The sequence below is a fragment of the Melanostigma gelatinosum genome (genome assembly GCF_949748355.1).
Source record: "Melanostigma gelatinosum genome assembly, chromosome: 18".
Taxonomy (NCBI): Eukaryota; Metazoa; Chordata; class Actinopteri; order Perciformes; family Zoarcidae; genus Melanostigma; species Melanostigma gelatinosum.
This window is the reverse complement of record NC_136651.1, coordinates 7,786,893-7,814,723: the sequence shown is the minus strand read 5'-3', so window position 1 is coordinate 7,814,723 and position 27,831 is coordinate 7,786,893. Positions and strand designations below refer to the sequence as shown.

The window sequence follows — 27,831 nt, the reverse complement described above, 5'->3', positions numbered from 1 at the left end:
TGGTTAACCTTAATAACAAACAAGTAGTCTTCCATTTCTGCGGTCCTCTTTGTTGCATTGTGTGGAATGTTTTTACTGGCATGCTTCCCCTCTGGTAATGACTGACAGACAGGCCACCACAAGGTTATGAAAGTGAAAAGAGCTACCTCGTAAAGAAAGCAGTAAACACACACACACAGACAGGCTGGGTTAGATTGGTCATACCAAGTGAAATAAAGTTTATCATTACCTCTTCTGATGAAACACAAATTCTTTGGGTTTCAACCAAGATGCATGTCCACTAAACTGGCATGAAATGCCACATTCAAATGTACCTATACACGCCCCTATTTTCCCTTAAGAACCTTAATTACACATGTGAAATAAATGATGTATAGTCATGCAACCGGATCCTTAAAAACGTATCTCCAGCCTTACTATTTCTGACTGCATTATTCATGTCTGACAGGTGGTTGGCTGATTTGACAGCACTTGCAGCTCACTCAGTAGTGTTGTCATGTTTGACGTCCATGTGAGACAACATTTGCATCCTAGCACACCTTTGCACCGCATCATGGAAGTAACGTTAAGTCTGTGTGTGTCAAAGGCGACACGGAGGTCACCACTAAAGCCCACAGTGACCTCATTTGCCAGAACAAGACGTTCAGCTCTCACCATCAAAAAGGCTTTGTTTACTGACACAAAAAAGGAGGCGTTTATGTCAGATAGAGTAGTTGCCATCCAGCAAAAACCTCCGCCCCAACAAAAATGTCTCCTCTGCACATCTGAGATCCGAAATAGCACTTTGGAGCTACAAGTCGTCCATACGTTCATTCAAATAAGGATATAGAGAGGTGGATAAGCGTGCTCGGTCGTAAATGAACGGTTTAATCTCGACACCCTGAAGGCAAAAGGGGTGCATCTGTTAATGACATTAGGATGAGTGAAGTAGTGGACACCCAGACAAGGGGGGCAGGAAGCTGACAGCTGCTCGAAAATTACTATGGAATGTCACTGTGGGTGAGGGCTCGTTAGCTTTCGGCTAGCCTTGGTGTTAGCTATTTACGGGTGAACCCCCACTGAGAGACACACAATCATGACCGACATAACAAAGCCTTGTTGGAATTAAAGCTTACCTCATCTTCTGAAAGTCCATATATCGGCTCATAATTCGCAGCCATATAGCCTGCGGTCCACGCTAGACACACAAAAACAAGCCGCTTTGGCAAACCTAGCTAGCCAGTCTTGAACAATAAAGTCGCACTTTGGTGGTGGTCAAATCCACGGTGAGACCAGGTCCTCGGCACGGCACGGGGAATATGTTTAACGGTCGGATAACGTAATCCTCGCCAGCGTTGTCCGCCCAGGACACAACCTGGAAATTCTACCCAAAAAAAAACAGTGTCCAAAATGTTTCAGCTGAGACAGATCGCTTTTGTCAACTCCGAGCTTATCCCCCCCCGAAACGTTTTGACACTTGACTACCTCCTGACGGCTCAGCCAATCGTGTGCCGAGTAGACGTGATTGCTGTCAACAACAACCAATCAAATGCGACGTCACTTCCCCCAAACGCCTCAACGGCCAATAATATATGCAGAGGGCGTGGCGCTGGTGTGTGTGTGTGTGTGTGTGTGTGTGTGTGTGTGTGTGTGTGCGTGTGTGTGTGTGTGTGTGTCTTCACCTTTTTCAGGGTGTGTGAGGCTGTGTGTCTCGCAAAGCAACTAAGTTGAACGTTGTCATGATTTTTAAGTACCTCTATAATATATAATATCACCACTTACTGTTATTTGCTCTGGTCACCATTCTGCCCTAGAGCGCGTTCATGTTAGGGGCGGTGCTTGGGAAAAACATAGCCAATCACAGGCTACAAAAAAACAGGAAACCATAAAAATAAACAAAAATATTACCGTGACACAGTAAATGTGTATTATTTATTGTTATTGTTGGTGTTTCTAGTGTCGTGGTCAATATTTAGATTTCCACGTATAACATATGCCTACTTATTTGTTTGTTTTTATTGATTGATTGTTGGATCAGTCTTCGATTACCAAATTCATAATTAATGTGTGCTGGGTGTTTCATGAGCAAGTTTTTCATTAGATGGCAACAACAACAACAACAACAACAACAACGTGTGTCCTCAGTGGTGTTTGGTTGTTGTTGTTGTTGTTGTGGTGGTGATGGTTATTTGCGAAGAGTTGCGAAGAGTCGGTCTCAGATAATTTCCTCTTGCACACTCTTGTATGTTCATTTATTTAAAATAAAGTAGTTGTTTATTTAGTTTAAGCAATGCTTAGGTTATTACATGTGATGATGCCCATTTGTCATTGCATCGTTCATTCACAGCTCGCTAACGTATCGGGAGACAAGTAGATGTACTGTTGTTTGTTTCTTAAATCGCTGCAGCACTGGTGGTCCTATACTGCCGCCTAGACGCTCACCACACTAATAGCATTCTACCAGTATACATGAACACAGATTTATTTGTCAAACCAGCTCACAAAAGCGCCGCTAGATGTCACTATGTAGTCGTATCTCTCCGTCGTTTGTACCGGTTTGGCCCTGAAGCCTGATTCCAGATGTCCAGTGATTGATCGAACACGTGAATTATGGATTGTTTTAAAAGGCAATAAACCTCAGTTCACTCTTTAACTTATCTGCAATCATGAAGTGCATCCAGGTTCAAATGTTCACTGGCACTCAGCATGGATATGTCGCTTAAGAGCAGATGGTCGCATTACATAACATTATTGCTCCTAAGTAGAGCTGAAATGGGGAAAGCTGGAGATCTCATGACACAATCAGTCACTCAGTTCAAACGCTTTTCACAGGCTGTTTATATGTTTACTCGCAAAAAGCCACGTTTATTTAGGCATTAATGCAAATATGCACAAAGGCAATGTCAATAAACCGGGCCAAAAAACAAGATATGTTGCCTTTTTTTAATTCAAATGAAATATGTTAGAGACGGTTTTATATTCACCAATCATTGAAATCACACATCATACACATATCACTGAAATGTTGCTGACAGGACGGCTGTTTAAGAGGGCATGTATTGCTTTAATTTGCTTTAATTTAATTTACTATGACTTTGATAGCACAGAATGTAACTGAGTACATTCACTCAAGTACTGTACTCAAGTACAAATTTGAAGTGCTTGTATTTTACTTGAGTATTTCCCTTTTATGCAACTTCATATGACATCTTACTACGACCAAGTGCTTATAATTTTGGAACATACATTTTGATGATAACACTTACTTAAGTTAGTGAGTTAGGAGTTTTACTTTTTACATTTTTACTTAACGGATCCGAACGCTTCCTCCATTTTAATGCCAGGCCCACATGATGCATCTATAGTCATATTAATATATACTTGTACTATACTATACTATTCTAGTACCAGTTGTCAGGAATTTCCATGTGGTGCGACCCACACATCTAGACATACTTTTCCCCTGCGCTACCTGTTTAGTCCTGTTCAGGGCAAAGACAGCTTCATACTCGTACACCCTGTTCAGTGGGAACATCATGGTCCTGTTGTAAAATGTATCAAATATGGCTGTGACTTTCTTCAAAAGGATTGATGTTTCTCTGTGTGTTAATCATTTAGTGTATTGGACTACTGCAGGGCAATAGTTTTAAGTCTGTTTAATTGATGGCAAGCAAGAAATTCCATAACATATGTGTTATTAGCCATTAACAGACAGTGAGACAATGTGTTTACGTGATTGAAAGAATGCTTCTTTGGAGCAGAGGTATGTGTCTCTCTTGTTTTGTCATCGAGGAAGATATTGCATTGACTGTCATTCATTTCATTGGAGAGTTACCTTAACCACAACCGCTGTAACACGATCCTTTACTGTAACACACACACACACACACACACACACACACACACACACACACACGCGCACACACACACACACACACACACACACACACACACACACACACAGACTGAGAGAGAGGAAGAGGGAGAGAAGAAAATAACAATATTACCCAAAGAGAATAGTTGAAAGAACAGCACCTCGGGCAGCTACTATACAGATCCTCCAAATTAAGGATTTTTAAAGTATGTTTTGATAATGAAACTACAAAACTCTAGTGCCTGTGTATTTACTAATAAATCTTCTGCAAACTGCTTTGGCAACATGTTTTTGTTCATGCCAATAAAGCTATTTGAATTGAAAATTGAGTTGAGAGCTGAGAGAGAGAGAGAGAGGGGGGGGGGGTATTGAAAAAAACATTACATAATATAGATTGGGCAGTAACAAAACAAATCAATTTCCATGACCAGAATTGGATATTGAAGTTTTAAACTCCCTAATCCCACAAACATGTAACTGGTGATGCCTCATGGGGAACTTCTGCTGCTGTCAAACTCACCTCGACCATCACCTTGGTGTGTGTGTGTGTTTGTGTTCATTTGCCAAAATAATATAAAAATCTGTCACACAAAATAAAGAAGAGAGAAGATCAAACTTGATGCTTGCAGAAATGTTAAATAGTTCATTCTTAGCTGAGATCGAGATGAAAAAGCATTCTTGGATGTCAGCCATTGAGAGTGACGTTTTTCCAGATCATGTGGTTTTGCCTGAAGCCAAATTGAATCTATGTGGCTTGCAAACATCAATCAATCAGACCTCATTTGTAAAGCACTTTTTGTGCCCACACAACGACTTCTTTAATTATCCTACTGACATCGCATTCAAGTAATTCAGAGGGAAATAGCAATACAGTTTATCGACAAGTTATCTACAAATGAGTTGATATTATTTTTGTGTCCCTCTGGATGAAGACGTGTTCCCTTGCTGACAGCTGACTGGTTGGCAGGTTTTTTCCTTCAGCGTAGGAGGATGATGATGCTGGGGTGTCAGCAGTCTAATGGGATTTCTAGGGTCATGATCTGCTCCCGCTCTGGTTATAGAAGAGGTTCAAGAGGCTGTTGGCCATTAGAGCAAGCTGATCAACTTAATATCGGATTACAATTTTAGGTGGCTACAGCTTACTGACGCTTTCCACTCTTAGTCTTGCCGTTTTGTTTGCTACCTGCACCTGTAATTGTTATGTCACACAGCCTGATTGAAGTATAAAATCCTTCTAGGATTAGATTTAAAGCAGTAGATTTGCTTGTGCCCATGTTTCGAAATGAGATAAAGTGTACTGTAATATGAATATGCTCCGTACAGGTGATGCCGAGCCCATATCATGTGACACATATCATACCTGTGTTTGCATTGGCTGGATTAGAACCTGCAAGCTTCATTGACATTATATGAACATGTGTAATGTAGTGGTTGGTGCTGCTGCTGTGGCGCACACAGAAATCTGCAAAATAAGTGGTGACTCGCGATAATAAATTCTCTTCACAATTTTATTATGTAAGGCAGGTACTTACTAATGCACTCTCCCAAAATGATTGTCATCAAACAACTATCACACTCAATGTTTTCCATTTGTGAAGACAAACCAGATGGAGGTGAGTCGGGATGTTATTGCGCCCACCACATACCTGCGGCTGCAATCGTATCCTGGCAGAGCCACTTACTATCGCTGACACCCCAGTTATGTCAGGATAAATCAGATGTTCAATTCATCATGTTGAGCTGTATTGGCCTTCTATGAACACGGATTGTTGCCCAGTCAGTGACGTCATTATTGCTGCAGGTAGGGAAAAGGGTGTGTCGTCTGCTGTCCTTGAAATCCTTTTTTCTTTTCTCTGCGTGAGTGCTTCAAAGAACACAGAAGGGCACAGGATACAGGCTGGCCAAGACAATAGAGGAAGTACAATGAATGAACAACAACAATGAAGAAAGAAGGGTTACAGTGACTTTAAGTGGAACATTGCGGAACTAGGCGACGGATGATTTGTGTTTAGTTTTATTGTCTGTAGTTGACATAAATGCATTCTGGGGATCGTTTATTCATGAATGCAGTCGCATGCACATGGCTGTTTATGTGTAAGTGAGCACCACCATGCGTGTGCACCGCGTACATGCTTGTGCTCGTGTCTTTGTATGCAGAATGTGTGTCACAGTGCTGTTCTTTGAGTTCAGTCTCGGTGCATTTTGAATCTTCAGAAGTATGACTAAAAGTTCAACCATGGGTTCATTAAAATCAGGTGCTCATCTCCTTAAAATGTACACAGCAACTTCAAGTCCTACGTCTTGTTTTCTGTTGCTCTTTTTCCTTGAATGCCCCGGTAAGAAAAGAAAAAGTTCCTAGAAAGTCGTGGGTGTTGATGAACAAACCTGTTTTTTATAGTTCCTGGAACTCCGCTTCAGTCTGAGCAGGAGTACAGGCCGACGTTATGATATGAAAGCAGTGTGAGTTATACCTGGAATATTCTTTACATATTCCTTTAATTCGTGGCTAGGTTTACTGATTGTAACCTACACTATCTATATTTGCTTATTAGAGGATAGATACTCGAGTAATTGTTTCGTCAAGCCACATTTCTGACATGCCAAACCTGCTAATCTCCTGTGTGAAACCGAATCGCGTGACCGTGCAGTAAATCATCGAGGAAATAGTGTGTCTTTGGAAACAGGACTCCCGTAGTTCTGCTGTTGTGGTGCTCAGGTGTGTCTTTCGGTGAAAGAAACATTCCCTATTTGCAAAGGTGTGCTGGCGTACAACCATGCAGGCTCACTGTTTTACCTTAACATGTCATTTGACACGTCCTCTCCAGTTGTAAATCATTCATAATCACCAGTCTGACTTTAGGTCTTAGGATGACCTGACTGACTCATGTCATACGGCGTTAAATTGAGTGAATTTATAGATCATACAGTTACACTTCTGGTGCATTATTTATCTGCAGTAGAGATTGTGCTCAATTTCAAAACATTTGACATATTTACCTGAAATGTTGGTTGCTTGTATGTCATTTTCTCAAGTGTATATTTGTCATTTTATCTGTGCAGTACATAAGGTCACCATGCTGAACAGTGCGTCAGCAAACAAGCAGTTAAATGGAAGTTGGGATTCTATGATGAGCGTAACGGTGGAGGGATGGACAGCACATTAAAAGTGTCTCCTGAGGTCAAACTGAGAAAAGTCCAGCTCATTATTATCTGTGAGGGAGGAGCTCCTCACTGTTGGCCAGCGCTTTCCCAGCTTAGCAGCTTATTCAGTTTGGGCTACTGCTTATGTAAGAACGCTATATGCAGCAGGAGGCTAATCCAATGCCTTGACCTTAATGCCAGTTATCAGATCATGGTGACGTTATTGAAATGAAGGCACCATAAAGAACAGTTGGTAACAGTCACTTGACGACAGTCTTGATGATATTAAGGAAGTGTAACGTCTTGAAGCCATGCTGCCCGCGAAGACACTGCAAAAGTAGAAAACCTGACCTATCTTGGAGCCTGTTATTCAAGTCAAATTTCTGCATTCTTGTGTTGACAAACAAACTGTGGACTGTAAAATTATATATTAGAATAAGAACAAAAACACGGGGAAATTCGTTTGTGCATCGCTACCTGCACGAGGCCCATCGGCTCGTAAAATGCACACAGTGCCAACTCGCCAAGATACTTGGCAAGAAGTCAAGGTGATGTGTTGACATTCTCAATGTTGAGCTTGAAAATGGCCTGAGGGCTGAAACGTCATCAGACTAAAAGAAATGCATTTTTGAGCCAGAGTGTGCGCCACTTTTTTCCTACTGACATTCTTAAAAATATTACATACAGCTCATTGTATATCGTGTTAAAGTGTCCACAGGGAAAAAAATCGGAAGCAAAAAGAAACGTGTGGTGCCATGTCTTCAGACATTTTTTGCATTATCAGTTTTCCATGTTTTTTTGAGAGCCTTATACATTGGGGGTGTTATAGAGAGGAGTAATTTGCATATAATAGTATTTATATAGACTAAACTTTATTTTATTTAAGAATGAAGTGACCGCTGCCATTTGTTATTGTTGCGTGCTATGTAATGGCTCCGAGGTTCATAACTGATAGGCTGGGTGTGGGAAGGCAGGTCATTTTGAAGGCAGCATGTGTGATGTGAGAATGGGAGCTTGCATGCCCATATAGCTTTTTCCTTGCGTCAATGGAGTAAGCGAGTCAAGAGGTCAACTCCTCAACGGCAACCCCCTCCCTGTCTGCCCCATGGGTTCGGTAATAGCTCAAACATCTGCACATGACTAGGGAATGGCAGATTTCCAAGTCATGTGAATGGGAATCGGGCACACCACCCTACCGCTGTGTGTCTCTGTTGTTGAGGCAACAGCCTGAACTTATGCAATCAGTCACGCTGCATGTGCCAGCTGGTAGAGGTAGACAGAGACGGAGAGGATGTTTTTTAATCCTTAGTGAAACTGCAGACATCGTTGAAAGGAGATTTTCTTTCAGTTCGCCATATTTAACATTCTATAGTCCCATTGGGTTTCATTTAACCGTAACATAATTAATCAGTTTAAGACATGAATGTTCTGTTCTCAAACTAATTGTGTTTGAATTATAGTCTGTATCCCTGCTGAAGCATAAAACGATCTCAGAAGTATTGTATCCAATTTTCTGAACAGTTCACTTGCGGATGGCATCCTTCTACATTATCTCTTCCTAATTATGTCTTCAGGGGATTTTACACGTATGACTTAACGCTCAAGCAAGGTGTGTGACAATAAGAAAACATCTCCGCTACAGAGGGCAGTTTTCCTTCAAAGTGGTGTTGCGACTCAACACAAGATGTGCAGTGCTGCTGTTGTGGTGGATAGCATCGAACGTGGCGAACATGATTTGTCTGACTAACCCCCATGCTCACCTGTCATTTTGTATTTATGTTTTCCCCATCCAACAGCGAAGACTTTGAGGAGCCATGATGAGGAAAGTCATTGCAGTCATCCTGCGAGAAAGGGCAAGGCAGCGGCAGCTAGTACAGGCACTTCCTGTTGCAAGCTGGCAGCTGGGCTTGCAACAGGAAGTGCCTGTAGCTCCTTCTGCATTTTGACGGAGGGTCATTGACCTCCCGGTGCAGAAAAGCGTGAAGTCTGCTGTCAGAGTTTCAGTCGGTAAAGGGAGTCGGTAGCTGTTTGCTCCCGTTAACGTGCTCAACATGTTGAAAGTTGTTTCCTCTCTAAGTGGCCGTTGTGCTTTAACAGGCCAGTCCTGCTCTCGCTCCGGCTCGGTCAAATTCCACTTGGCAAGTGGTGAGTTAGTTGGTTTATTATGGTTTGTTAATGCTACGTGTATAACCCTAGGTTGAATTTAAATTAAGAAAACTTAATTTACGACGTAAAGTAAATGTGCCTTCATTAAAACAAAGTAATACATATGATGACAAACTAAAATCTGTTTTGCATGTACATTGGTGTCAAAATATGGCGTTAATGTTATCAGATAACAAAAGTGAAAATTAAAGTTATATTCTGTGAAAACGTTTAGGTGCCAAAGGAAATGTGGAGGGCTGCACTGTGGAGATATCAACAGCTAAAGAAACATCAGTTTGTCACGATTGACCATGTTTTTTTTATTAGGTTTGGCGTGGTAGGATTTATTTATTATATTATTATGTATTAATTCGTGTTGCACTGCATTCGTTTTAGCGATGTTAGCCTGACGGTCTCAGGTGCATTATTCATATTTGATAGGATGAACTAAACGAGTGTACTTGTCAAATTAAATTGCAGCAGAAGGCGTTTAAAATAGAGTTGCAAAATAATATTTCAGTCTAATTTGGTCACCAGACTGGACCAACCAGACCAGTGCTCATTCCACCTTACAATCGGGAGTTAACAGGCAGGACTTTATCCTGTGTTACATAATGCAGGGTCAGGTGAATGTATGTTAGAGTGTAGCAGGTTTATGCAGATTATATACTGAGAGTCTGAATTTTACAGAAACAATAACAGCATCAACACGAATTCAAATAAAAAATATGTCGGTGTGACAGGTCTTTTTCACAAATGACTCAAATGTCACACAAAATGTCATAGTAAAGCTTTGATCGGCCAATTAACGCTGTCAGCTAACGTAGTTCCTCAAAGAATACATGTCTCTTTTCCCTCGCTGTCTGAACTTCAATCACAATTGTTTCGCAGGTGCATTATGTCAGAAATCACCCCTCAAGCCCCCTCCCACAGACGTCCCGGACATGCCCCAATGCAATTTCAAACCAGAGGAATATATGGTAATAAAGAACAATGTCCTCCAGGAATACAGTGCCTCCGTCTCGTACAGTGCCTCTGTCTCGTACAGTTGGGCCTTGTATTCAGTAATCAGCAAGTAATTCATATAAAATGACATTGACTGTAACTCCCGCACTGTGTCTTTGTCTCTGTCCAGGGTATGTCCAAAGAGCGGATGATGGAGATCCGCAGGCAGACCTGCAACCCCATGATCATGAAGGTTACCTACTATAAGAAACCAGTGTTCATCCACCAGGGACACATGCAGTGGCTGTGGGATGTGGACGGGAAGCGATACCTGGATCTATTTGCTGGTGTGGCTACTGTCAGTGTGGGCCACTGCCACCCGTAAGGTCCTTTTTTTCTTCACTATGTCGCTAAATATACAGTTCCTAATAAAAACACCATTTAATATCTCATTTCTGACATCTGTGGGTACAGGAAAGTAACAGCAGCTGCAGAGCAGCAGTTAAAGAGACTGTGGCACACTACAAACATCTACGTCCATCCTCCTCTCCATGAGTACTGTGAGAAACTAGCGTCCTACTTGCCAGATCCTCTCAAGGTACATTGGTGGATTTTTGTTTCCCGATCAGCTGAGACCAGGATCCTGGATAAATATGTATGCTGTGGTTAAAATGTGTGCTGGTCTTTGTGTCCCTGTCCAGGTGATATATCTGACCAACAGCGGCTCAGAAGCCAATGACCTGGCCATGCTGATGGCTCGACTTCACACGGGAAACTTTGACATCATCACTTTCAGGTACAAGTCTTTTTATGAATTATGACATCCTCATGTGCGTCATAATTACGTAAAAAGTATATGAAATTGCAGAAATGTTTTTTTGTGTTAATCTAATAATAATGCCTAAAAAAACAGTTGACAGTTGATGTTTTCAGCTCCTACTCAGGAATATGAAAAAATGTTCTCGAAAGTTTAGATATCATTATTATAGTCATTCAGCATTTCACAAATTTTCACACTTGACAGTTTAATTGTCTGCAATCTAAATGACCAAAATGTTTTCGTCTTCCAGGGGATCATACCACGGCGGCAGCCCACAGACCATGGGCCTCACTTCCAACGCAGCATATAAATACCCCGTCGCCAATGGTTTGGGCTGCACAAATGTATGTATGCATGAATATATTAGTGCCATATCCAAAGCACATACAACTGATGATGCACATTTGTATTCAAATGAAGGTGAATATAGGATATGCAAATATAAACACACAGGTGGGTGTGTGTGATGAACAATCACCGCACAGAAGAGGGGAAGGGGAAGGTGTGTTTGTGCAAAAAAAGAATCTCGATCAGTGCGTACCACTTAGAAGCAGAAAGAACATATGCACACACACACACACACACACTGCTCAGGCAGCATCTGCCTTAAAAATAGATTCCAAGCAATGCGTTCCTGAACATGAAATATGTTGGAGCTAATACTCGTTTTTTTTATGTTCTCACTGCCGCTTAGTACATATATATTAAGTGCATTAATGAACTCATTCAATTTCATAATGTGTTGCATCAAACAGCCTCTCGACTTCCCTTCTGTTTTCGTTTAGTTTCCATAGTTATCTGAAATGCAGGTGGGTAATGCTGTGGCACCGTTCCGAGTTGCATGATGATTCCTTTGTGCTGCGTTCATTATGAGTGGCTGTTGCTGTCGGGTTGATCTAGCTGACTGTGGTTTCTGCCCCCAAACAAACAGACGATGTGTCCTGATGTGTTCAGAGGTCCGTGGGGAGGAAGCCACTGCAGAGACTCTCCTGTGCAGACCATCAGAGACTGTGACTGTGCCCAAGGTACACGAAGGCGTGAACCCGCGTCTCAAAACACTCACACGGCTCTCATGAAGAGGAAAAAGAACACTCTGGTTGACTGGGAAATGAATCATTTTGACACCTTTTGCGATATTCCTACGAAACATTAACCTTGCTGTCTTCTGATGTGTTGCGTTCATTGCATATGAATTGACATGCAGCACAACATACACATAAAACTGCATCTTTTGTTGGAGTAAATAATTGACTTTGAGTGTTTTTGTCGTCATCCAAGGTGAAAAGAACATTTGAAAGTATTTACCTAATTTTATATTTCTGTACAGTTCTGTATGACAATTGTGTTTCTTTCTCTAATATCTGACTAAAAGTCACTAGGGTAAAACAGGTCAGTTGTAACCCTGAAAAGTCCAAAGTCTCCTCCTGTTGATCATTAACCTCTTTCAACTTTTTACCATTTTCTGGAATTTTAACATTTTAGCATAGAATGCCTTTGGCTCAGCTAGAGAGCCAAACTGGAAACGTATGTACATGACAAACAACCATTAAGCTTATGAAATAGGACATCAATATCCGTAAATAACAACTCTGCTGCCGTGCTTGGGATATAGTTGTTAGTTGTTATAAATGTGGAAAATTAGGACAAAATTGATATCGTGGTGATTCCACCTCAAGCCACAAAATACAATACAATTGCAAAAATATTGGATGGAACAGGATGGAACAAGTGGAATTTCAACAAAAAGGTGTTTCGTATTTGTTCAACAAGTTAGGATCTTACTATGTGACTGGTTTTGGTTAGCTTTAACTGTCATTCATTCATAAACTGTGAACCATGTAGTTTTATCATCATTTTTTCACGATACTATTTCATTGAAAGATGATTAACAATATGTTGCCCGTAGCTTTTGTATGAAGAGTAGCATTATCTTTGTATTCACATGCTATTGTCTGTATTAGTTTAAAATAAACCCTTTGTTGAATCCCACAGGTCAATGCATGGCCAATGACCAGTACATTGCACAGCTCAAAGAGACATTTGCTACGAGTGTCCCAAGTCAAATTGCTGCTTTCTTTGCAGAGCCGATTCAGGTACGAAATTCCTTTCCACAAAATCCTTTTGTGGAAAATGACAAGAAATGTAGTCTTAGTGTCAACGTGTCGCTCATGTTTTTGTATGTCGGATCTATTGCTTTGTCACAATGGATATTAACATTATGGATTGTATGTATTTACAGTAACAGCAAGTAAATGATGAATTTATTGAGCTGACAAGTCAGAACAGAGTACTTTGTTAGTCTGCTCTACATTTCCATTGTTTCCTCGTGTTGATCGTGATGACTGCTGGTGTTGGGTCTGTGGGATGTGAATGTGTTTGATTTGTACAGGGGGTCGGAGGAGCTGTGCAGTATCCTAAAACCTACCTCAAAGAGGCTTACAAACTTGTAAGAGAGAGAGGAGGGGTCTGCATTGCTGATGAGGTTAGATACACATTGCATGTGGTTAAAATATATCATCATACAAAGTTGATGATAGGGATGAGACCCTAAAACGCTCTGAAAGGAGCTGCAGATGGTGATAATTCTCTGTGGGTTTGTGACTCCTGTCACATTACTCAAAGGCATGTGACCCATTGTAATACACACATTCTGAGCATTGCACGTTTACGAAAAATGAGAATTGAAGAAACATAATCATCTTCTTTGCACCTGACAGGTCCAGACTGGATTTGGGCGAACAGGAAGCCACTTCTGGGGCTTCCAGGGTCACGACGTCGTTCCCGATATGGTTACGATGGCGAAGGGCATTGGTAATGGGTTCCCAATGGGCGCTGTTGTTACAACACCAGGTGAGATAATAGCTCAATAGTTTGAAAATCTGCTCGTATGTTTGGAAAAGAATAAATATAGTTACAAGTGAGTGTGCAAAGTGTATTTCTCTTCCTTATTTCCACTATTAAATTGGCAAGATGCATAGCAAGACATGACAAACTGGGTTCCCAGATAGGGATGTTTCAAGCAGATTTATTTTGTGAATTCAGAGTTTGCACTCTCTCCGCTAAACAAGCTTAAAACAGCCTCGTTATTTGAGCAGCGATTGGAGGTGTGAGCTTGTTTATTCATGTGTGTTCCAGAAATTGCGGCCTCATTTGCCAAGGGGGTTCACTTCAACACCTTCGGAGGAAATCCTGTGGCTTGTGCTGTTGCTTCATCAGTGCTGGATGTAAGAATTCATCTTCGACTTTTGAATCAACCATATGTATTTTTGCATGGTAATTATTGTAGCTGCACCTGTAAACGAAATAGTTATGATCACAGAAGCTCACTAAATGACAATTCAAACATGACTCAGGTATTTTTACGTTGCAGACTATCAAAGAAGACGGCATGCAGCAGAACAGTCTTAATGTGGGAACCTATCTGATGACAGAACTGGCAAAACTCAGAGACAAGTATGAGATAATCGGTGACGTCCGTGGAAAAGGCCTGCAGATTGGTGTGGAAATGGTCAAAGACAAGGTATTTATGTATTTATGTAACAAAAGCGATGTTCACCTCGACTCACGTGCTTGAACAACGTGTGTATGCGCTGAGCCTCCCAGGGGCATGGTTCAGCAGCGCCCCAGTTAACCATTAGCTGGAGCAGCAGTGACCATCTGTAATTAGGAAGAAAACAATCTCAGCTGCAGTAAATGCACTGCTGACTGAAGTTCTGTTTTTGTATGTTGATAATGACAGATTTAAAAAGAGGCAAACTGACAAAGTAAGACAGATGTCCTTGTTTGGGTCCGGAACTTTGAATCTGCACCACATCGTGTTCAGGTCGACTGATTTGTCCGGCATCGTGTCATGAAACAGCGGTTTCACAATTAAAAAGTAATAGACCAATAAATGCAGCGGGAGAACTAGCGATTAGCCAATCAGCTCCAGGGGCGGGACTAACGCCGTTCTCAGCTGTGCAGTTACTTGATTAACAAATCAATTTTACAAATACTTCTCTTCTTCTTTTGAAACTGAGTGAGTTTAACAAGTTGGCAATTCAAAAGTTGTCATTCAGGAGTAAATACAGCATTAGTAGCTCAGTCAGTGGGGACTTGGCTTGGGAACTGGACAGAGGGTTGTCGGTTCAAGTCCCTGCAGGTATCAGGTGGTTGGAGTGGTGTCACTTCACCTCTTGAACACAGCCCGTGAGCAAGACACCGGGCTCCAAAACCTCTCCCTGCTCTCTGTATTCGCCTGCTGCTCTTAATACTACGATGTCAGATGTAGTCAGATGTAAACACACACCAACATTGAATGTCAGTCTAAAACTAGAACTACAGCCTCCTAGCATGAGGTGAGGGGTCCCTCACAAAGAAACCACGCCATTTTCAATGTCAGAAGATGCCTGTAATATATAAACTGTCAAGCCAATTAGGTGCTCGAGTCCCAATTTAATAATTATTGGACTAAAGCAGCTGCACAGTGTTCATATTTACCGTAACACATCCAGCCTCATTCATCCTTTCACCTCCTCTCCGTCATCCACAGGCCAGCAGACACCCGCTGCCTTCTGAGGCAATGAGTGAGATCTTCGAGGACGTAAAGGACATGGGAATCCTGATAGGGAACGGAGGCCTCTACGGACAGGTAACAACACTCGCCTTCTGCCCCTCTCTAGGTTCATTTTTTTGCTGAGTCAGCATGTGGTGTAAACACAGCTGGCAACGACATCGCCGAGCTTGTTGTTTTGTTGAGAACAAAGCTTGTTGGATTTTAAATGGGGCGTTTTTTGTTCACACTGCATCGTCATAGAGCCATGTTGCTTTTGCTAGTGGCTTGACAAGAGGATTCACCATGATAACACATTTTAATATGGATTAATATTATGAATATTGCTGCGTCTGCTGCTTTACATATACTCCAGAAATGTCAGCTCTGCCTTTACTAAGTGACACTGAATAAAGCACCTGACCTGATGACATGTTTTCCCGGTAATCTTTGGCACTCCATAATCTCCCTTCTTGTTTTCTGTTTTTTTTTTAAACCACTTCAGACTTTCCGCATCAAACCCCCAATGTGCATCACGATGGAAGACGCAGATTTCTTCCTGGCAATTTTTAACAAGTCCATCCACAACTACATGGAAAGAAGATAAAAGTCAGATAAAGGCGAGCTGGGTTGCTCATTGCCAAGGAACAAACCTAACCTCCTGAAGAAGACTATACATCCGTTATTGCCTTTGCATAACAGTAATAAAAAGGGGACTTTCTAACCATGTTCAACGATGTTGTAATTAAAAGACTTAATTCACTTAAAGCTAGGGTGGGTAATGTATTTTAGAAAAAAAGACAGCAATCAATCCATCAAAAAAACAACAACTAGCAATAGCCATGTTCGTTGTTTATGTTTATAATGATCATTTTTGGTGAGTGGCTTTGGAAGGCGGCCTGAAGGAGCTGTCAGGGTTGCCGACTTGCCGGCTTTCTTCATAGCGTTAGAAACTTTTGGAGCTAGCACTGCTAGCTACCTTTGTTGGAAAAGAGTTGGCAACACTGGGCTGGGGTTTTTCGGTTGGATAATTCCTTAATTCTTGGGTTCTCTTGCTGGTTTCTCCAATGTTAGATTTAATATACCTCACTCGATAAACGAGAAAATAGTCGTGTACAGTGCCTTTTTAACAACTGACTTGAAGTTGACTTGGCTTGTTTCAATCTGCTGAATCATGCTTGGATGTAACGATGTATGATTGTAATTTCCGAACACATGTTTTGTTGCTGATTACAGATGTGAATGTAATGATAATAAATCTGTCAAATCATTTGGTATATGTCTGGTTGAGCAGAGGTATGTATCTGAGTGTTATTTTGGAAGCAAGCCTAAGGGGTTGTGGACACCATGATGCTCAGTATGAGAGATCCTTTTTTTTTTTTTGCCATGGCTACCACTTCTCAGGTGTAGCCTGGCGCATCAAAGTAGCCGCCTATTTTCAGCAAAGCAAGCACAGTCGCAGTAAATTTCGTAACGCTCGCCTCAGAGTGTGAGGTCAGCGTCTTCTCTGGCCTCAAACAGGAAAGAACCGGCACCACCAACCATATCTGGCCTTTCTTTCATGACCTATTCAGTGAGCATGTTCAGCAGAAATCTAGTGACGACTGGTTATACATTTATCTATGTGACGTTTCAGAGAAATCATTGTAGTTTGGTAGGCTCTGGGTACCATTGGCTGCTCACTGTCCACCCATCCTTGAGACTTCTTTGAAAAAGAAGAGCCTGAAGTAAGTCTGCTGCTGAGTGTTACAGGGTGAAGGGAGCAGGATAGCTGTGTACTCGCTGATCATGTTTAAAGTTGTTTCCTCTCTAAGAGGCCGTTCTGCGGTTTTCACAGGGCAGCCTTGCTGTTCACCTGGTTTGGCCAAACTTCACCTGGGAAGTGGTAAGTTACCATGAAGATGGACAAACACGTAATAAGTTGCTGATGATCACTGATGATGTGTTTTATGAACTGTAGCCTTTATGTGTGTCATAGTAAGCTTAGAAAATCAGGTGGCAATACATTTTGCTTGTTGGCTCATGAATTAATTGGATGATGTTATTGTAGAATTTATGATCATTTTGTCTGTTTGGGTGAAACTCAGGAATCAGAGATAGTCGTTGGTTTAACAGTGTTTATATAGGCTGCAGTAGAGATTGGTGCACCACACTCAGTAATATATTCTCACTGCTCCTCAAAAAAAAGACTTGATATGGTGAAGTAGGAACTGCATCAAATTGTATCGAAGCAGAGAATGTTGCAAAGATGCACACATTGCAGGAAATACTTTTAGTCATATTTTCTCATTTGAAAAATGTACATAGTGACCAAGGCTTCATAATCTCCACTTTTCTGTGCTCAAATGAAACGTTTTCTCCAGAGGGTAACAGCACTACATTTTATTTAATAATATAAATGATATATTTGTCAGACCAGTTCTAACTGACATTTACAGCCATGAGTAGACTGGGAAAAACAGGAAGCTCTGACTGAGTTGCAGAATGTGAACTTAATGTGGTTAAACCATTAACCAGGTTATAATTGGATTAAATATTGACCAGATAATTCAGATAAAAAGTAGCCTGGTTCCAAATCTCTGATTCGCTTTCCACAGCTCCAAGTCTTTTCAGGAATTCAATAGGAAATGCCAATTTCATCTGATTATAATGCCACAATGTACAGTAGAGCCTGGATTAGAAAGACCACTGAGATCCAAATCAAGACCGTTCCGTTTTTGCATACTTTGTGTGATAAAGTCGTCATTTTTACAGTATCAAGTTTTCACATCCCCAGGATCAGCACAACCTCAGCTAATTGTAGTCACTCAGTAAAGACTAATATACACTATAATAGGCGATATTAGCCCATTCAAAATGTATATATACATTTAATTTATTCAGAAAAATCTATATTCAAAATAACATCTCAATTTAGAAAATAAAATTAGATTTTTTTTTGTTTCTGCATCCTGCAGTCCTCTTTGATTGGTCCTGCGTTGGAGACATTGTGTGTGTGTGATTGTATTGCCTCTTCCTACAGAAGAAAAGTCCTGTGGTACTCCCATGAGCTGAGCTCACAGCAGCTCCTGAAAGTCCTGGTGGTTCATGGGAATATTGTGCCACAGCACACATTTCCCTGTGGAGAATGCAGCTGTTTATAGTGGCAATGTCCACAAAGGGATGAAACGGCGCTTTGTACCACTTCATAGTTTTGTGATGTGCCTGAGTAATATCCCAGGATCTGGTCTGACAAGTCCACACCTCCCATGTACTTATTGTACACTCCGATAGCAGTAGGGCTAACAATCTCCTTTACTTCTTTTCCATCAAAACCATTTCATAGGTGCAGTATGTCAGAAATCAGCCCTCAAATATCATCCTGCAGGCTTGGCAGAGATGCCCTCATGCGATTTCAAACCAGAGGAATACAAGGTGAGAGTGTTGTGGCATCCAGGGTTCTAATAGGGTTTTAGTATAGTATATGGTGGCGCTACAAGACAAAAACAAACCTACAAACCTATTTTATTGAGAAGGTCTTCCATGAGTACTGTAATTATTTTCCTGTGTCTTTGTCTCTGTCCAGGGTATGTCCAAAGAGCGGATGATGGAGATCCGCAGGCAGACCTGCAACCCCATGATCATGAAGGTTACCTACTATAAGAAACCAGTGTTCATCCACCAGGGACACATGCAGTGGCTGTGGGATGTGGACGGGAAGCGATACCTGGATCTATTTGCTGGTGTGGCTACAGTCAGTTTGGGCCACTGCCACCCGTAAGGTCCTTTTTTTCTTTGCTGTGATCGCATGTCTTAATTCTATCAGTCAAAACATCAGTGTACATTGTTGCTCTGACCCTGACATCTGTGGGTACAGGAAAGTAACAGCAGCTGCAGAGCAGCAGTTAAAGAGACTGTGGCACACTACAAACATCTACGTCCATCCTCCTCTCCATGAGTACTGTGAGAAACTGGCGTCCTACTTGCCAGATCCTCTGAAGGTACATTGGTGGATTTTTGTTTCCCGATCAGCTGAGACCAGGATCCTGGATAAATATGTATGCTGTGGTTAAAATGTGTGCTGGTCTTTGTGTCCCTGTCCAGGTGATATATCTGACCAACAGCGGCTCAGAAGCCAATGACCTGGCCATGCTGATGGCTCGACTTCACACGGGAAACTTTGACATCATCACTTTCAGGTACAAGTCTAGTATCCTTATTGTTTGTTTTTAGCAATAACTGCTTTACATTTTCAAAATGTTTCTGATTGTTCTTTTGTTTGTTTTATTTTTATCCTCCAGAGGATCATACCACGGCGGCACCCAACAGACCATGGGCCTTACCTCCAACTCACCATACAAATACCCCGTCGCCACTAGTTTAGGCTGCACACATGTATGTGTACAACACAACATAATAAAGTATCATCAGAGTCAACTCTTCAGTCTTTTGCTTGCATGCTCTTCTCTCAGTCACCAGTGAGAGGATCTTCTAGGTGCTAAAAGCTGCTGATTTATTCAGTGACGATGGTGATTGAGAATAGTCAGCTCAGCTTAGAGATTTGTTGTGAAAGAGCCGTTTGTATGCACTGAACATCTCTAGCAGACAGTTGTACTTTTACATTTCGGCTACAAGGGAGTTTCATGGCAAAGTTCATAAGACCAGCATCTTTCATCTATGTGCATCTTCAATGCTGCTACACAAACCCCAAATACATGATGCCACCATTAACGATGCTCTCTGTGCAGGTTACTCGCTCAGCATTAAATGTAAACAGCAGCGTGCCACAGGCTGCACCAGCCATCCATACAAGCAAACAGTACAAGCTGTCTGCGTGCATTAATAGCTCTTTTCTGACCTTGGTGATGGCAATGCAAGCCATCCGAGTTGCATGATGATTCCTTTGTGCTGCGTTCATTATGAGTGGCTGTTGCTGTCGGGTTGATCTCGCTGACGATGGTTTCTGCCCCCAAACAAACAGGCCATGAATCCTGATGTGTTCAGAGGTCCGTGGGGAGGAAGCCACTGCAGAGACTCTCCTGTGCAGACCATCAGAGACTGTGACTGTGCCCAAGGTACACCAACACGTGCACACGTGGCTCGATATACACTCATGGTGCTCTCATGAACAGGCGAATTCATCACTATTATCAGTGGGACTAAGCTTTATGAGAATTTCTGCAATATTCCTCCAACAATATAATGTTAAACTTCCACGGCTAAGTATGATATGGGACATTTGTCAATACTTTTGTATTATATGGAAAGACATTAATCGATGTATTGATAAATTGCTCAGCCCTTCGGTCCTATAAGGTGTTAAGAACTGTTTTGGATGTACTGCATTTGTACATGCTAATTTGTCACTAAAATAGTTTCCTTTTTAATCCCACAGGTCATTGCATGGCAAATGACCTGTACATTGGACAGCTTAAAGAGACATTTGCTTCTAGTGTCCCAAGTCAAATTGCTGGTTTCTTTGCAGAGCCGATTCAGGTACGAAATCCTTATCTGGAGTTGGTATTGACCTGAAAAAGTCATAACTGTTATTGTGCCATTGATGATCATTGTTATCTCACGGTCAGTGTGACTGCTTGTGTTGATCAAGATGGGTCTGTGGGATGTGAATGTGTTTTGTTTGTGCAGGGAATGGGAGGAGCTGTGCAGTACCCTAAAAACTACCTCAAGGAGGCTTACAAACTTGTAAGAGAAAGAGGAGGGATCTGCATTTCCGATGAGGTTAGATGCCCAAAGTTATGTTTTGCTCAAAAATTAACAACATAAAACCAACACTATGTAACAAGGGTAAGAGGAGGCACTATTGGCCTTTATCATGTTACCTCAAAAGGTGAAATTCAATGTATGAACGTACTTCACAGAGCCTGGTTTCTTTGTTTTGCACCTGACAGGTCCAGACTGGATTTGGGCGAACAGGAAGCCACTTCTGGGGCTTCCAGGGTCACGACGTCGTTCCCGATATGGTTACGATGGCGAAAGGCATTGGTAATGGGTTCCCAATAGGAGCTGTTGTTACAACACCAGGTGAGATAATACTGTTATATAAAACCTAGTTTGAGGCCGCATGGGTGGAAGTGTGAGCTTGTTTGTTGATGTGTTTTCCAGAAATTGCTGCCTCCTTTGGTGAGGCCTTCCACTTCAACACCTTTGGAGGAAGTCCTGTGGCTTGTGCTGTTGCTTCATCGGTGCTTGACGTAAGAATTCATCTTCTCTTTTCACATCAGTGCTGTTCCTTAGCACAAGAGAGTTTCATTCGATAAAAATGTACTTAGCCTATAGCTGCGGTTGAAAAGTCTCCAGTCACTCAAGCACACTGATTTATAACTCCTCTATAATGTTTTTGTGCTACAGCATCACATCCTGTTTGTGGGGAAAATCAGAAACCAAAGGGAGGAATTTATATATTTTTTGTTTCGTGATGTTGTCCCCTATTTTTATATTATTTCGTCCGAATTCATGGAGTTCACAAGATGGGACTTGATTCAACTCAGACAATCAAACTACAACACTTTGCCCACTTGCCCTAATACAGTCACTACGTCACCATTTATGGTCTGCCCAGGCCCTTAATAATAAAAACTATTGACTATAAATTCATTTTAAAAACACAAACATGTTTTACTTAAAAAAAAATGAGGATTGAGGGATTTCATTTGGACTTTAAACAGTAACTGACCGATTTTTACGTTGCAGACTATCAAAGAAGACGGCACGCAGCAGAACAGTCTTAATGTGGGAACCTATCTGATGACAGAACTGGCAAAACTCAGAGACAAGTATGAGATAATCGGTGACGTCCGTGGAAAAGGCCTGCAGATTGGTGTGGAAATGGTCAAAGACAAGGTATTTATGTTGCAATAGAATTGCCTGGAAATTGTAGCTGCAGTAGCCTGTCAGACCATTAAGCATACGTGGTTTGTTGTTTTACAATTTCTCCGTCATCCACAGGCCAGCAGAGACCCGCTGCCTCCTGAGGCAATGAGTGAGATCTTTGAGGACGTAAAGGACATGGGAATCCTGATAGGGAAAGGAGGACTCTACGGACAGGTAACAGCACTCACCTTGAAGTAGCTTCTCCCTTTTCCATACATCAACATTACAGAACTACTATTATGAGCCAATCCTCAACCATTTAACCAGCCCATGAATACTCCCAGCTCTACCAGGGCATCTGCCCTGGTTAATCTGCTCTCTTTGTCCTCTTGTATTTCTCACCACTTCAGACCTTCCGCATCCAACCCCCCATGTGCATCACAAAGGAGGATGTCGATTTCTTCCTGGCAGTTTTTAACAAGGCCGTCCACGGCTACATGGACAGAAAATGAACGGGTCAGAGGAGTAACTCAATGACGAGGACTAAACACCGGAAACACTCGCACTCAGCAGCAGACTGCACTTCTGTACATCTTTCAAATGTTAATTATGTTTGTCCTGTGGTGGAAAACAGTGTCAGTCCTGTTTTAAAACCTTTTTCCTCATACGAGCAAACATCACCAATTGTTGTTCACAAACAAATGTCTTGCTGACCGACTTCTAATTCATTTCGCTCGGATTAGATCCACTGTCATGGTCATGATTGTTCTGCAGGCTTTATATCTGAATGTCATGATGATCTCTTGTGCTTTGAAATAGTTGCTTAAACATGTCATTTTGTTTTTACGTGTCACCAATGGAACATAAATGTAAACATATACGGTAGTTTGTTGGAAATGGTTACGAGAGGTATTCATGTAAATCATTCCAGAGTTGTCGTATAAATACCAATCACCTTTATTTTCATGCTGCAGTAATACCACGACAGAGCTCTCCAAACCAGTAAAGGATCTGATAACAGGATGTATCCTATGCACATCCTGTATGTTCTTTCAGAGACACGTTACTGTGAAACGTACTCACACATACAGAACTGTCTCACTCGACAGGATTATTGGGTAATTAAAAAACACAAAAGCTATTCCCTGGGAGTCAGCCAGCCAGTCCATTAAAAGTCCACTTTCAAAGGCTTCTTTCAGTTTATTTTCCGTCAGTTTCCTGTGTCCCTGCGGAGTCACACCCTTTGTCCAGATCCAGACGTGTTATCTGTTCTTCTTCTTGTCTTTTTTGCTCTTGCTCACGGAGCTGTAGGGAGCGTTTGAGGAGACGGCGCTGGCGTGGCCGCTGGTCTTCAGATGGTCAAACAACTTGTTTCTTGTGGAGAACTCGTTGTTGCAGGTCACACAACAGAGGCTCCCTTCAGGCTGGAGGTGGAAATGTGATTTAATAATATAAGCAGGGATCATTTTCGAACGGTAAATAATGTAATAAGGTTATCTTTGACAACTGAGAAGGAAGGGGAAAGTAAAAACTGATGTTGTGGATGCATGTGTAAGCAGAAGACATAATAATAATAATAATAATAAAATCATTGAATGGAGAATGATCAATACAAACCACTCCTATTAATCGTCTTATCTCTTGGTAACTGTACAAACCTCAAGAATCGGTTCTCCTCCTGCGTTTGACTTGACACTCTTCGGTTTGTCTTTTCCTCCTCCCTTCTTTCCTTTCGTCTTCCCAGAGCTGCGGAGGCAACATTTAGATGACGGATAAGTCAAAACCATATTCTTAACTACAAGGCATACACCATTTAATCGAATGGTGTTGAATCATGTATTTCACACACCGAGTAGCGTCTTCTGTAACTGACACATTAGAATTACCAGCTGCCTCTGCAGTTTATCATAAACGCTCCCGTCAAGCTCATTTCCAACAGGCAAAAAGGCTTGACTGAACTAACCTTTCACTACCGGCCCAGCAACAAGCAACTAGTAACTAAAACGACTGACCTCTTGACTTCTGCGGGAGGGGGATCGTCCTGCTTCTCAGGCTCTGTTGCGTTCTCCGACTTCTCGGGGGCTTCGTCCTCGCAGGTGGTCGGTGTTGGTTTCTCCACTTCCTCCTCCGCCGCCTCCTCTTCTTCTTCCTCCTCCTCCTCCTCCTCCCCGACCTCAGGAGCACTCTGCTATGGAGGACAGCGTGAATACATAGATAGCTTATTAGGTTCACTTCACACTTAACCATAAGAAAAAATATGACTCACCTGTACTACTTTCTGCAGTTTCTTTTTTCTCTTTTGCTTTTTGGACAGCCTGAGTAAGTGAAAAGAAAAATGTCAGAAATTAAAATGTAATCATCAGGTTATTCTAACCACCGGGTGAAAAGAAAGAAAGCTGCTCACTTTTGCCTTGGCTTATCTTCCTCTTCCTCTTCTTCCTCTTCCTCCTCATCCTCTATCCCCTGCTTCCCATTCAAGTTGAGACCAAATGAATCCTCTTCTTCCTGCAGCTGTTTTCGTAGCAACGCCACCAGCTCCCGGTGCTTTTTGGATTTTTCATGGTTTTTCATTCTGTACAAAGGAAAGAAAATAAGAAATGCAAACTGCTTTAACAACAGATTTAGCAGTGTGTGAAGTGCATAAACACCCGTTGCAGATTTGCATTATAATCTCAACAAGTACCAACAATATCATTAAAAGGTGAGGCGAGGTGAACTAGCCTGTAACTAGTCGAAGGTTACTCACGCTTTATCGGATTTGAAGGATTTGTCACAGGCCGGGCAGTACAGACCATCATAATAATCATCAATTGTCAGTTTGTCTCCGTCGGGCTGATCTGCTTCTGTGAATGAATGTTGATGCGTTGAATAAAAAAAAAAGATTAAAACACCAGAAAAAAACATGAAAACAGACGTATGAATTAGGCTTAAACCTCAAACGGCTCACTGACCTCCTCCCTCTTCGCCGTTCTTCTCCCGTGTGTCCGCATCCAGCTCGTCTTCCTCACTCTCCGATGCGTCTCCAAACTCCTCTCCGTACTGAGCCTCTATCTGCTGCAGCTCCTTCTCAAGTTCAGACATGGCCGCCCATTTCTGCTCCTTGTACTCCTCTGCCAGTCTGGGACATACAGTAAAGTATTATGAGTATTAAGGAGAAACAAGGAAAGAAAATGAAACGTCACATTTACCCATCCACCGCTTACTTGGCCTGGCTGAGCTTCTGCTTCCGCCGCAGCTCCTCCACCTTCTTGATCTTCTCAGCGTTCTGCTCCTCCACCAGCTTCCGGTGGGCCTGCACGCGGCGGTCGCGCTTGCGAACAAAAGCCACAAGTTGACGCACAAGCTCGTTGCGCTCTTTTCGAGCCTTGTCTCTGGTCTTCTTGTTCTCCTTCTCCATGGCCCTCTTCTCCCAGCGGTTGGAGGCCTGCCTCGTGTCGTACTCCTCCTTCCAGGCAAAGTTTTTGCGAGTGCAGAAGCTCTGCCAGTAGCCGTAAAACACGTGCACTCCCTGCAATTTGCAAATGGAGAGAGTGGTTAAGTACACAAGTCGATTAATAAGGTTTTCTTGCTATACTTTAGTTTTCACTCAGAGAAAGAAGCCATTTTAGAACTATTTTATTCATGTAACTGAATCATATGAACAACTCTTACGTCATCCAACAGAGGAACAACATCGAGAGTTTTGAGTGTGGTGCTGGCTTACGCTGTCGTAGTCACTCTGAGAGTCTCCAAAGGGAGGAAACTCCTCTTCTTCCTCTTCATCCGCCTTGCCCTGCTCCATCTCCTCCTTAACAATGGACTCAAAGAGATTCCTGTAGACCACGTAAAAGCCCTAGGGGACAGAGAGTAGATCAAAACAAGAGGGAATAATTAATGAGAAAATATATGCACAGTGAATTTCTGTCCCCAAAGTCGTGAAGAATGAACCAGCCACCACCAGCCAGAGCAGCAAGTCCTGGCGTTAAGAAGGTGTACTCGGCGATTGGAAATCAAACCAAAAAATTCTACCCGGGTTTCATCAAATCTTGGCTCTATTCCCTGTGTGGTAGACTGTCTGCCTGGTCTTGCATACTAAAAAGGAGACTGGATGTTTTCTTTGTAAGTGGGGCACAATTCCAAGCTTGCCAACATTCCTGCAGATGGGGTAAATAGTCTTTTATCAGCATTTTTGATAATCTCATTACTGCTTCCTCTTGTACTGTCTACCAACGAGGACAGACAAACCGACTTGTTATTTAGTCAGGTGGTGCCACAACTCCTGGGTAACAGTCTTATTTTTAAATCAGCAGATTCATCAAGTTTTGTGGCATGTGGCATCATCATTGTCTCAAGCAGTGGACTGAAAACAACACCTGGTTGAAGGTGTAATGTGACCATTTGTCAGTACAGAACAACACGATCCCTGCACACACACGATCACACAAGCTCACCTTCTCGTCATCTCCAAAGCCAGAGTAGCAGGTGACCGTGAAGTACTGCAGTAGGTCAACGCTGTCGTCTTCATAATCTCCACTGATTCCTCCTTTCAGCAGAGCATCCCTGTGGTTGTCATACCTGCGACACAGGAGGCAGTAAGATGTACGAACTTAACCCAAACAATACAGGAGTAGGAGCTAAACCATTGTGACTCTGTTGTAACGCACCAGGCTCTCTCCTGCGGATCACTCAGGACATCATAAGCTGCTTGAATCAGCTTAAAATGCTCCGCCGCATCATCCGCATTGTCCAAGTTTTTATCTGCAAATGTCAGACGGTAAACCACAGCTGTTGTTCAAGTAAAAAACTTAAGTGAAATTCCATTTTATCTTTGTAAGGTTGGAGATAATAGCGTTACGTGTTGTTGCAAGAATAAACAACATCAATAGTGGGTGCTGTTTGTTAGTTGTTGTCACTGAGACGCATAAATGTAGGACCTCCAATACATTTCAGAGGTAGTAAACATTGTATTTTTACGACAGTAGCGTTACACATAGCTAGCTAAGTGACAGGTCATTGAATGAGTTCTACCACAGCTTACCTGGGTGCCATTTCAATGCTAATTTACGATACGCTTTCTTCAAGTCACCGTCTCCTGCGTCTCGTTTAACATCCAATATTTCATAGTGACACTTCATCGTGAACTAAACTGTAACTCTGCTTTACTCAGTAGAGATGCTCTTCACGTTGTCCCAGGCGGAGCTAACTTTAGCTATGTAACGTTAGCTATGCTAACTGCGGCATTCTATGATCTCTCTTAAATGATGTAGACTTCTCGGGTGATAGCGACAATAGTGTCGTGTTCGACCTTACATATTGAAATACACACAATGTCCTTTATCACAGACAAAGCGCTTCTATACGTTAAGTTACTTTACGACCGGTTGCTAGAACCATAAGCCATATCTGTAGTGTGGGGCCGCTAAATCTCGCGAGATTCAAACCATGTCTGGACGGTGTGATGCCGCTAAATCTCGCGAGAATCAAGCCTTATCTGTATAGTGTGGGGACGCTAAATTCCGCGAGACTTGACTGGAAGCTGTAACACACGTGTTTGCTGACGTCTACTGTGCTTACAGTCTCTTATAGTCTTCTGTCGTATTCAATTGA

At 42.1% G+C, this 27,831-nt stretch overlaps 4 protein-coding genes across 5 annotated transcripts in view; 2 read left to right on the top strand and 2 right to left on the bottom strand.

The window, feature by feature from the left end:
- The window catches only part of nedd4l (NEDD4 like E3 ubiquitin protein ligase), a 37,029-nt gene extending 35,630 nt beyond the window's left edge, over positions 1-1,399 (bottom strand). Inside the window, exon 1 of the mRNA XM_079289446.1 lies at positions 1,116-1,399. Within this exon, the coding sequence (XP_079145572.1) occupies positions 1,116-1,160 (45 nt within the window). The 5' untranslated portion in view covers positions 1,161-1,399. The remainder of the gene's footprint in view (positions 1-1,115) is intronic.
- A 7,607-nt stretch (positions 1,400-9,006) lies between these two features.
- On the top strand, positions 9,007-16,549 carry LOC306791999 (alanine--glyoxylate aminotransferase 2, mitochondrial-like). Its single transcript, XM_079288973.1, has 14 exons — positions 9,007-9,139; positions 10,031-10,119; positions 10,275-10,465; positions 10,559-10,682; positions 10,786-10,880; positions 11,155-11,248; positions 11,836-11,929; positions 12,897-12,997; positions 13,294-13,386; positions 13,622-13,754; positions 14,040-14,128; positions 14,275-14,424; positions 15,436-15,534; positions 15,941-16,549. Exons 1-14 carry the CDS (start codon positions 9,046-9,048, stop codon positions 16,040-16,042), a joined length of 1,548 nt encoding a protein of 515 aa, XP_079145099.1. The 5' UTR covers positions 9,007-9,045; the 3' UTR covers positions 16,043-16,549.
- Positions 16,550-18,813: 2,264 nt separating this feature from the next.
- Positions 18,814-22,757, top strand: LOC306792297 (alanine--glyoxylate aminotransferase 2, mitochondrial-like; the record flags this gene model as incomplete). The annotated part of the gene is made up of 13 exons (XM_079289370.1): positions 18,814-18,849; positions 19,001-19,191; positions 19,292-19,415; positions 19,519-19,613; positions 19,716-19,809; positions 20,396-20,489; positions 20,810-20,910; positions 21,061-21,153; positions 21,324-21,456; positions 21,538-21,626; positions 22,126-22,275; positions 22,381-22,479; positions 22,656-22,757. The coding sequence occupies 13 exons, from the start codon at positions 18,814-18,816 to the stop codon at positions 22,755-22,757; spliced, it is 1,401 nt and encodes a 466-aa protein (XP_079145496.1).
- A 445-nt stretch (positions 22,758-23,202) lies between these two features.
- Positions 23,203-27,624, bottom strand: dnajc21 (DnaJ heat shock protein family (Hsp40) member C21). Of its 2 annotated transcripts, none has more exons than XM_079289909.1 (12): positions 27,263-27,624; positions 26,889-26,982; positions 26,676-26,799; positions 25,949-26,077; positions 25,449-25,753; positions 25,197-25,363; positions 24,992-25,088; positions 24,650-24,817; positions 24,512-24,560; positions 24,258-24,433; positions 23,904-23,991; positions 23,203-23,669 (listed from the first exon to the last, which is right to left on the bottom strand). In XM_079289909.1, the coding sequence occupies exons 1-12, from the start codon at positions 27,357-27,359 to the stop codon at positions 23,508-23,510; spliced, it is 1,656 nt and encodes a 551-aa protein (XP_079146035.1). In that variant the 5' UTR covers positions 27,360-27,624; the 3' UTR covers positions 23,203-23,507. The 2 variants fall into 2 exon arrangements, with proteins under 2 accessions (XP_079146035.1, XP_079146036.1); XM_079289910.1 differs by having other exon boundaries at positions 24,258-24,430.
- Positions 27,625-27,831: the final 207 nt, after the last annotated feature.

Bases quoted from the DNA above. Each gene is read 5' to 3' on its own strand.
- dnajc21 (XM_079289909.1), bottom strand. From the start codon at position 27,359: ATGAAGTGTCACTATGAAATATTGGATGTTAAACGAGACGCAGGAGAC. The intron at 26,983-27,262 runs GTAAGCTGTGGT...TGACATTTGCAG, and splicing joins AGCATTGAAATGGCACCCAG to ATAAAAACTTGGACAATGCG. The intron at 26,078-26,675 runs GTGAGCTTGTGT...TCTGTCCCCTAG, and splicing joins GCTTTGGAGATGACGAGAAG to GGCTTTTACGTGGTCTACAG.
- LOC306791999 (XM_079288973.1), top strand. From the start codon at position 9,046: ATGTTGAAAGTTGTTTCCTCTCTAAGTGGCCGTTGTGCTTTAACAGGC. The intron at 11,930-12,896 runs GTACACGAAGGC...TGAATCCCACAG, and splicing joins AGACTGTGACTGTGCCCAAG to GTCAATGCATGGCCAATGAC. The intron at 13,387-13,621 runs GTTAGATACACA...TGCACCTGACAG, and splicing joins GGGTCTGCATTGCTGATGAG to GTCCAGACTGGATTTGGGCG.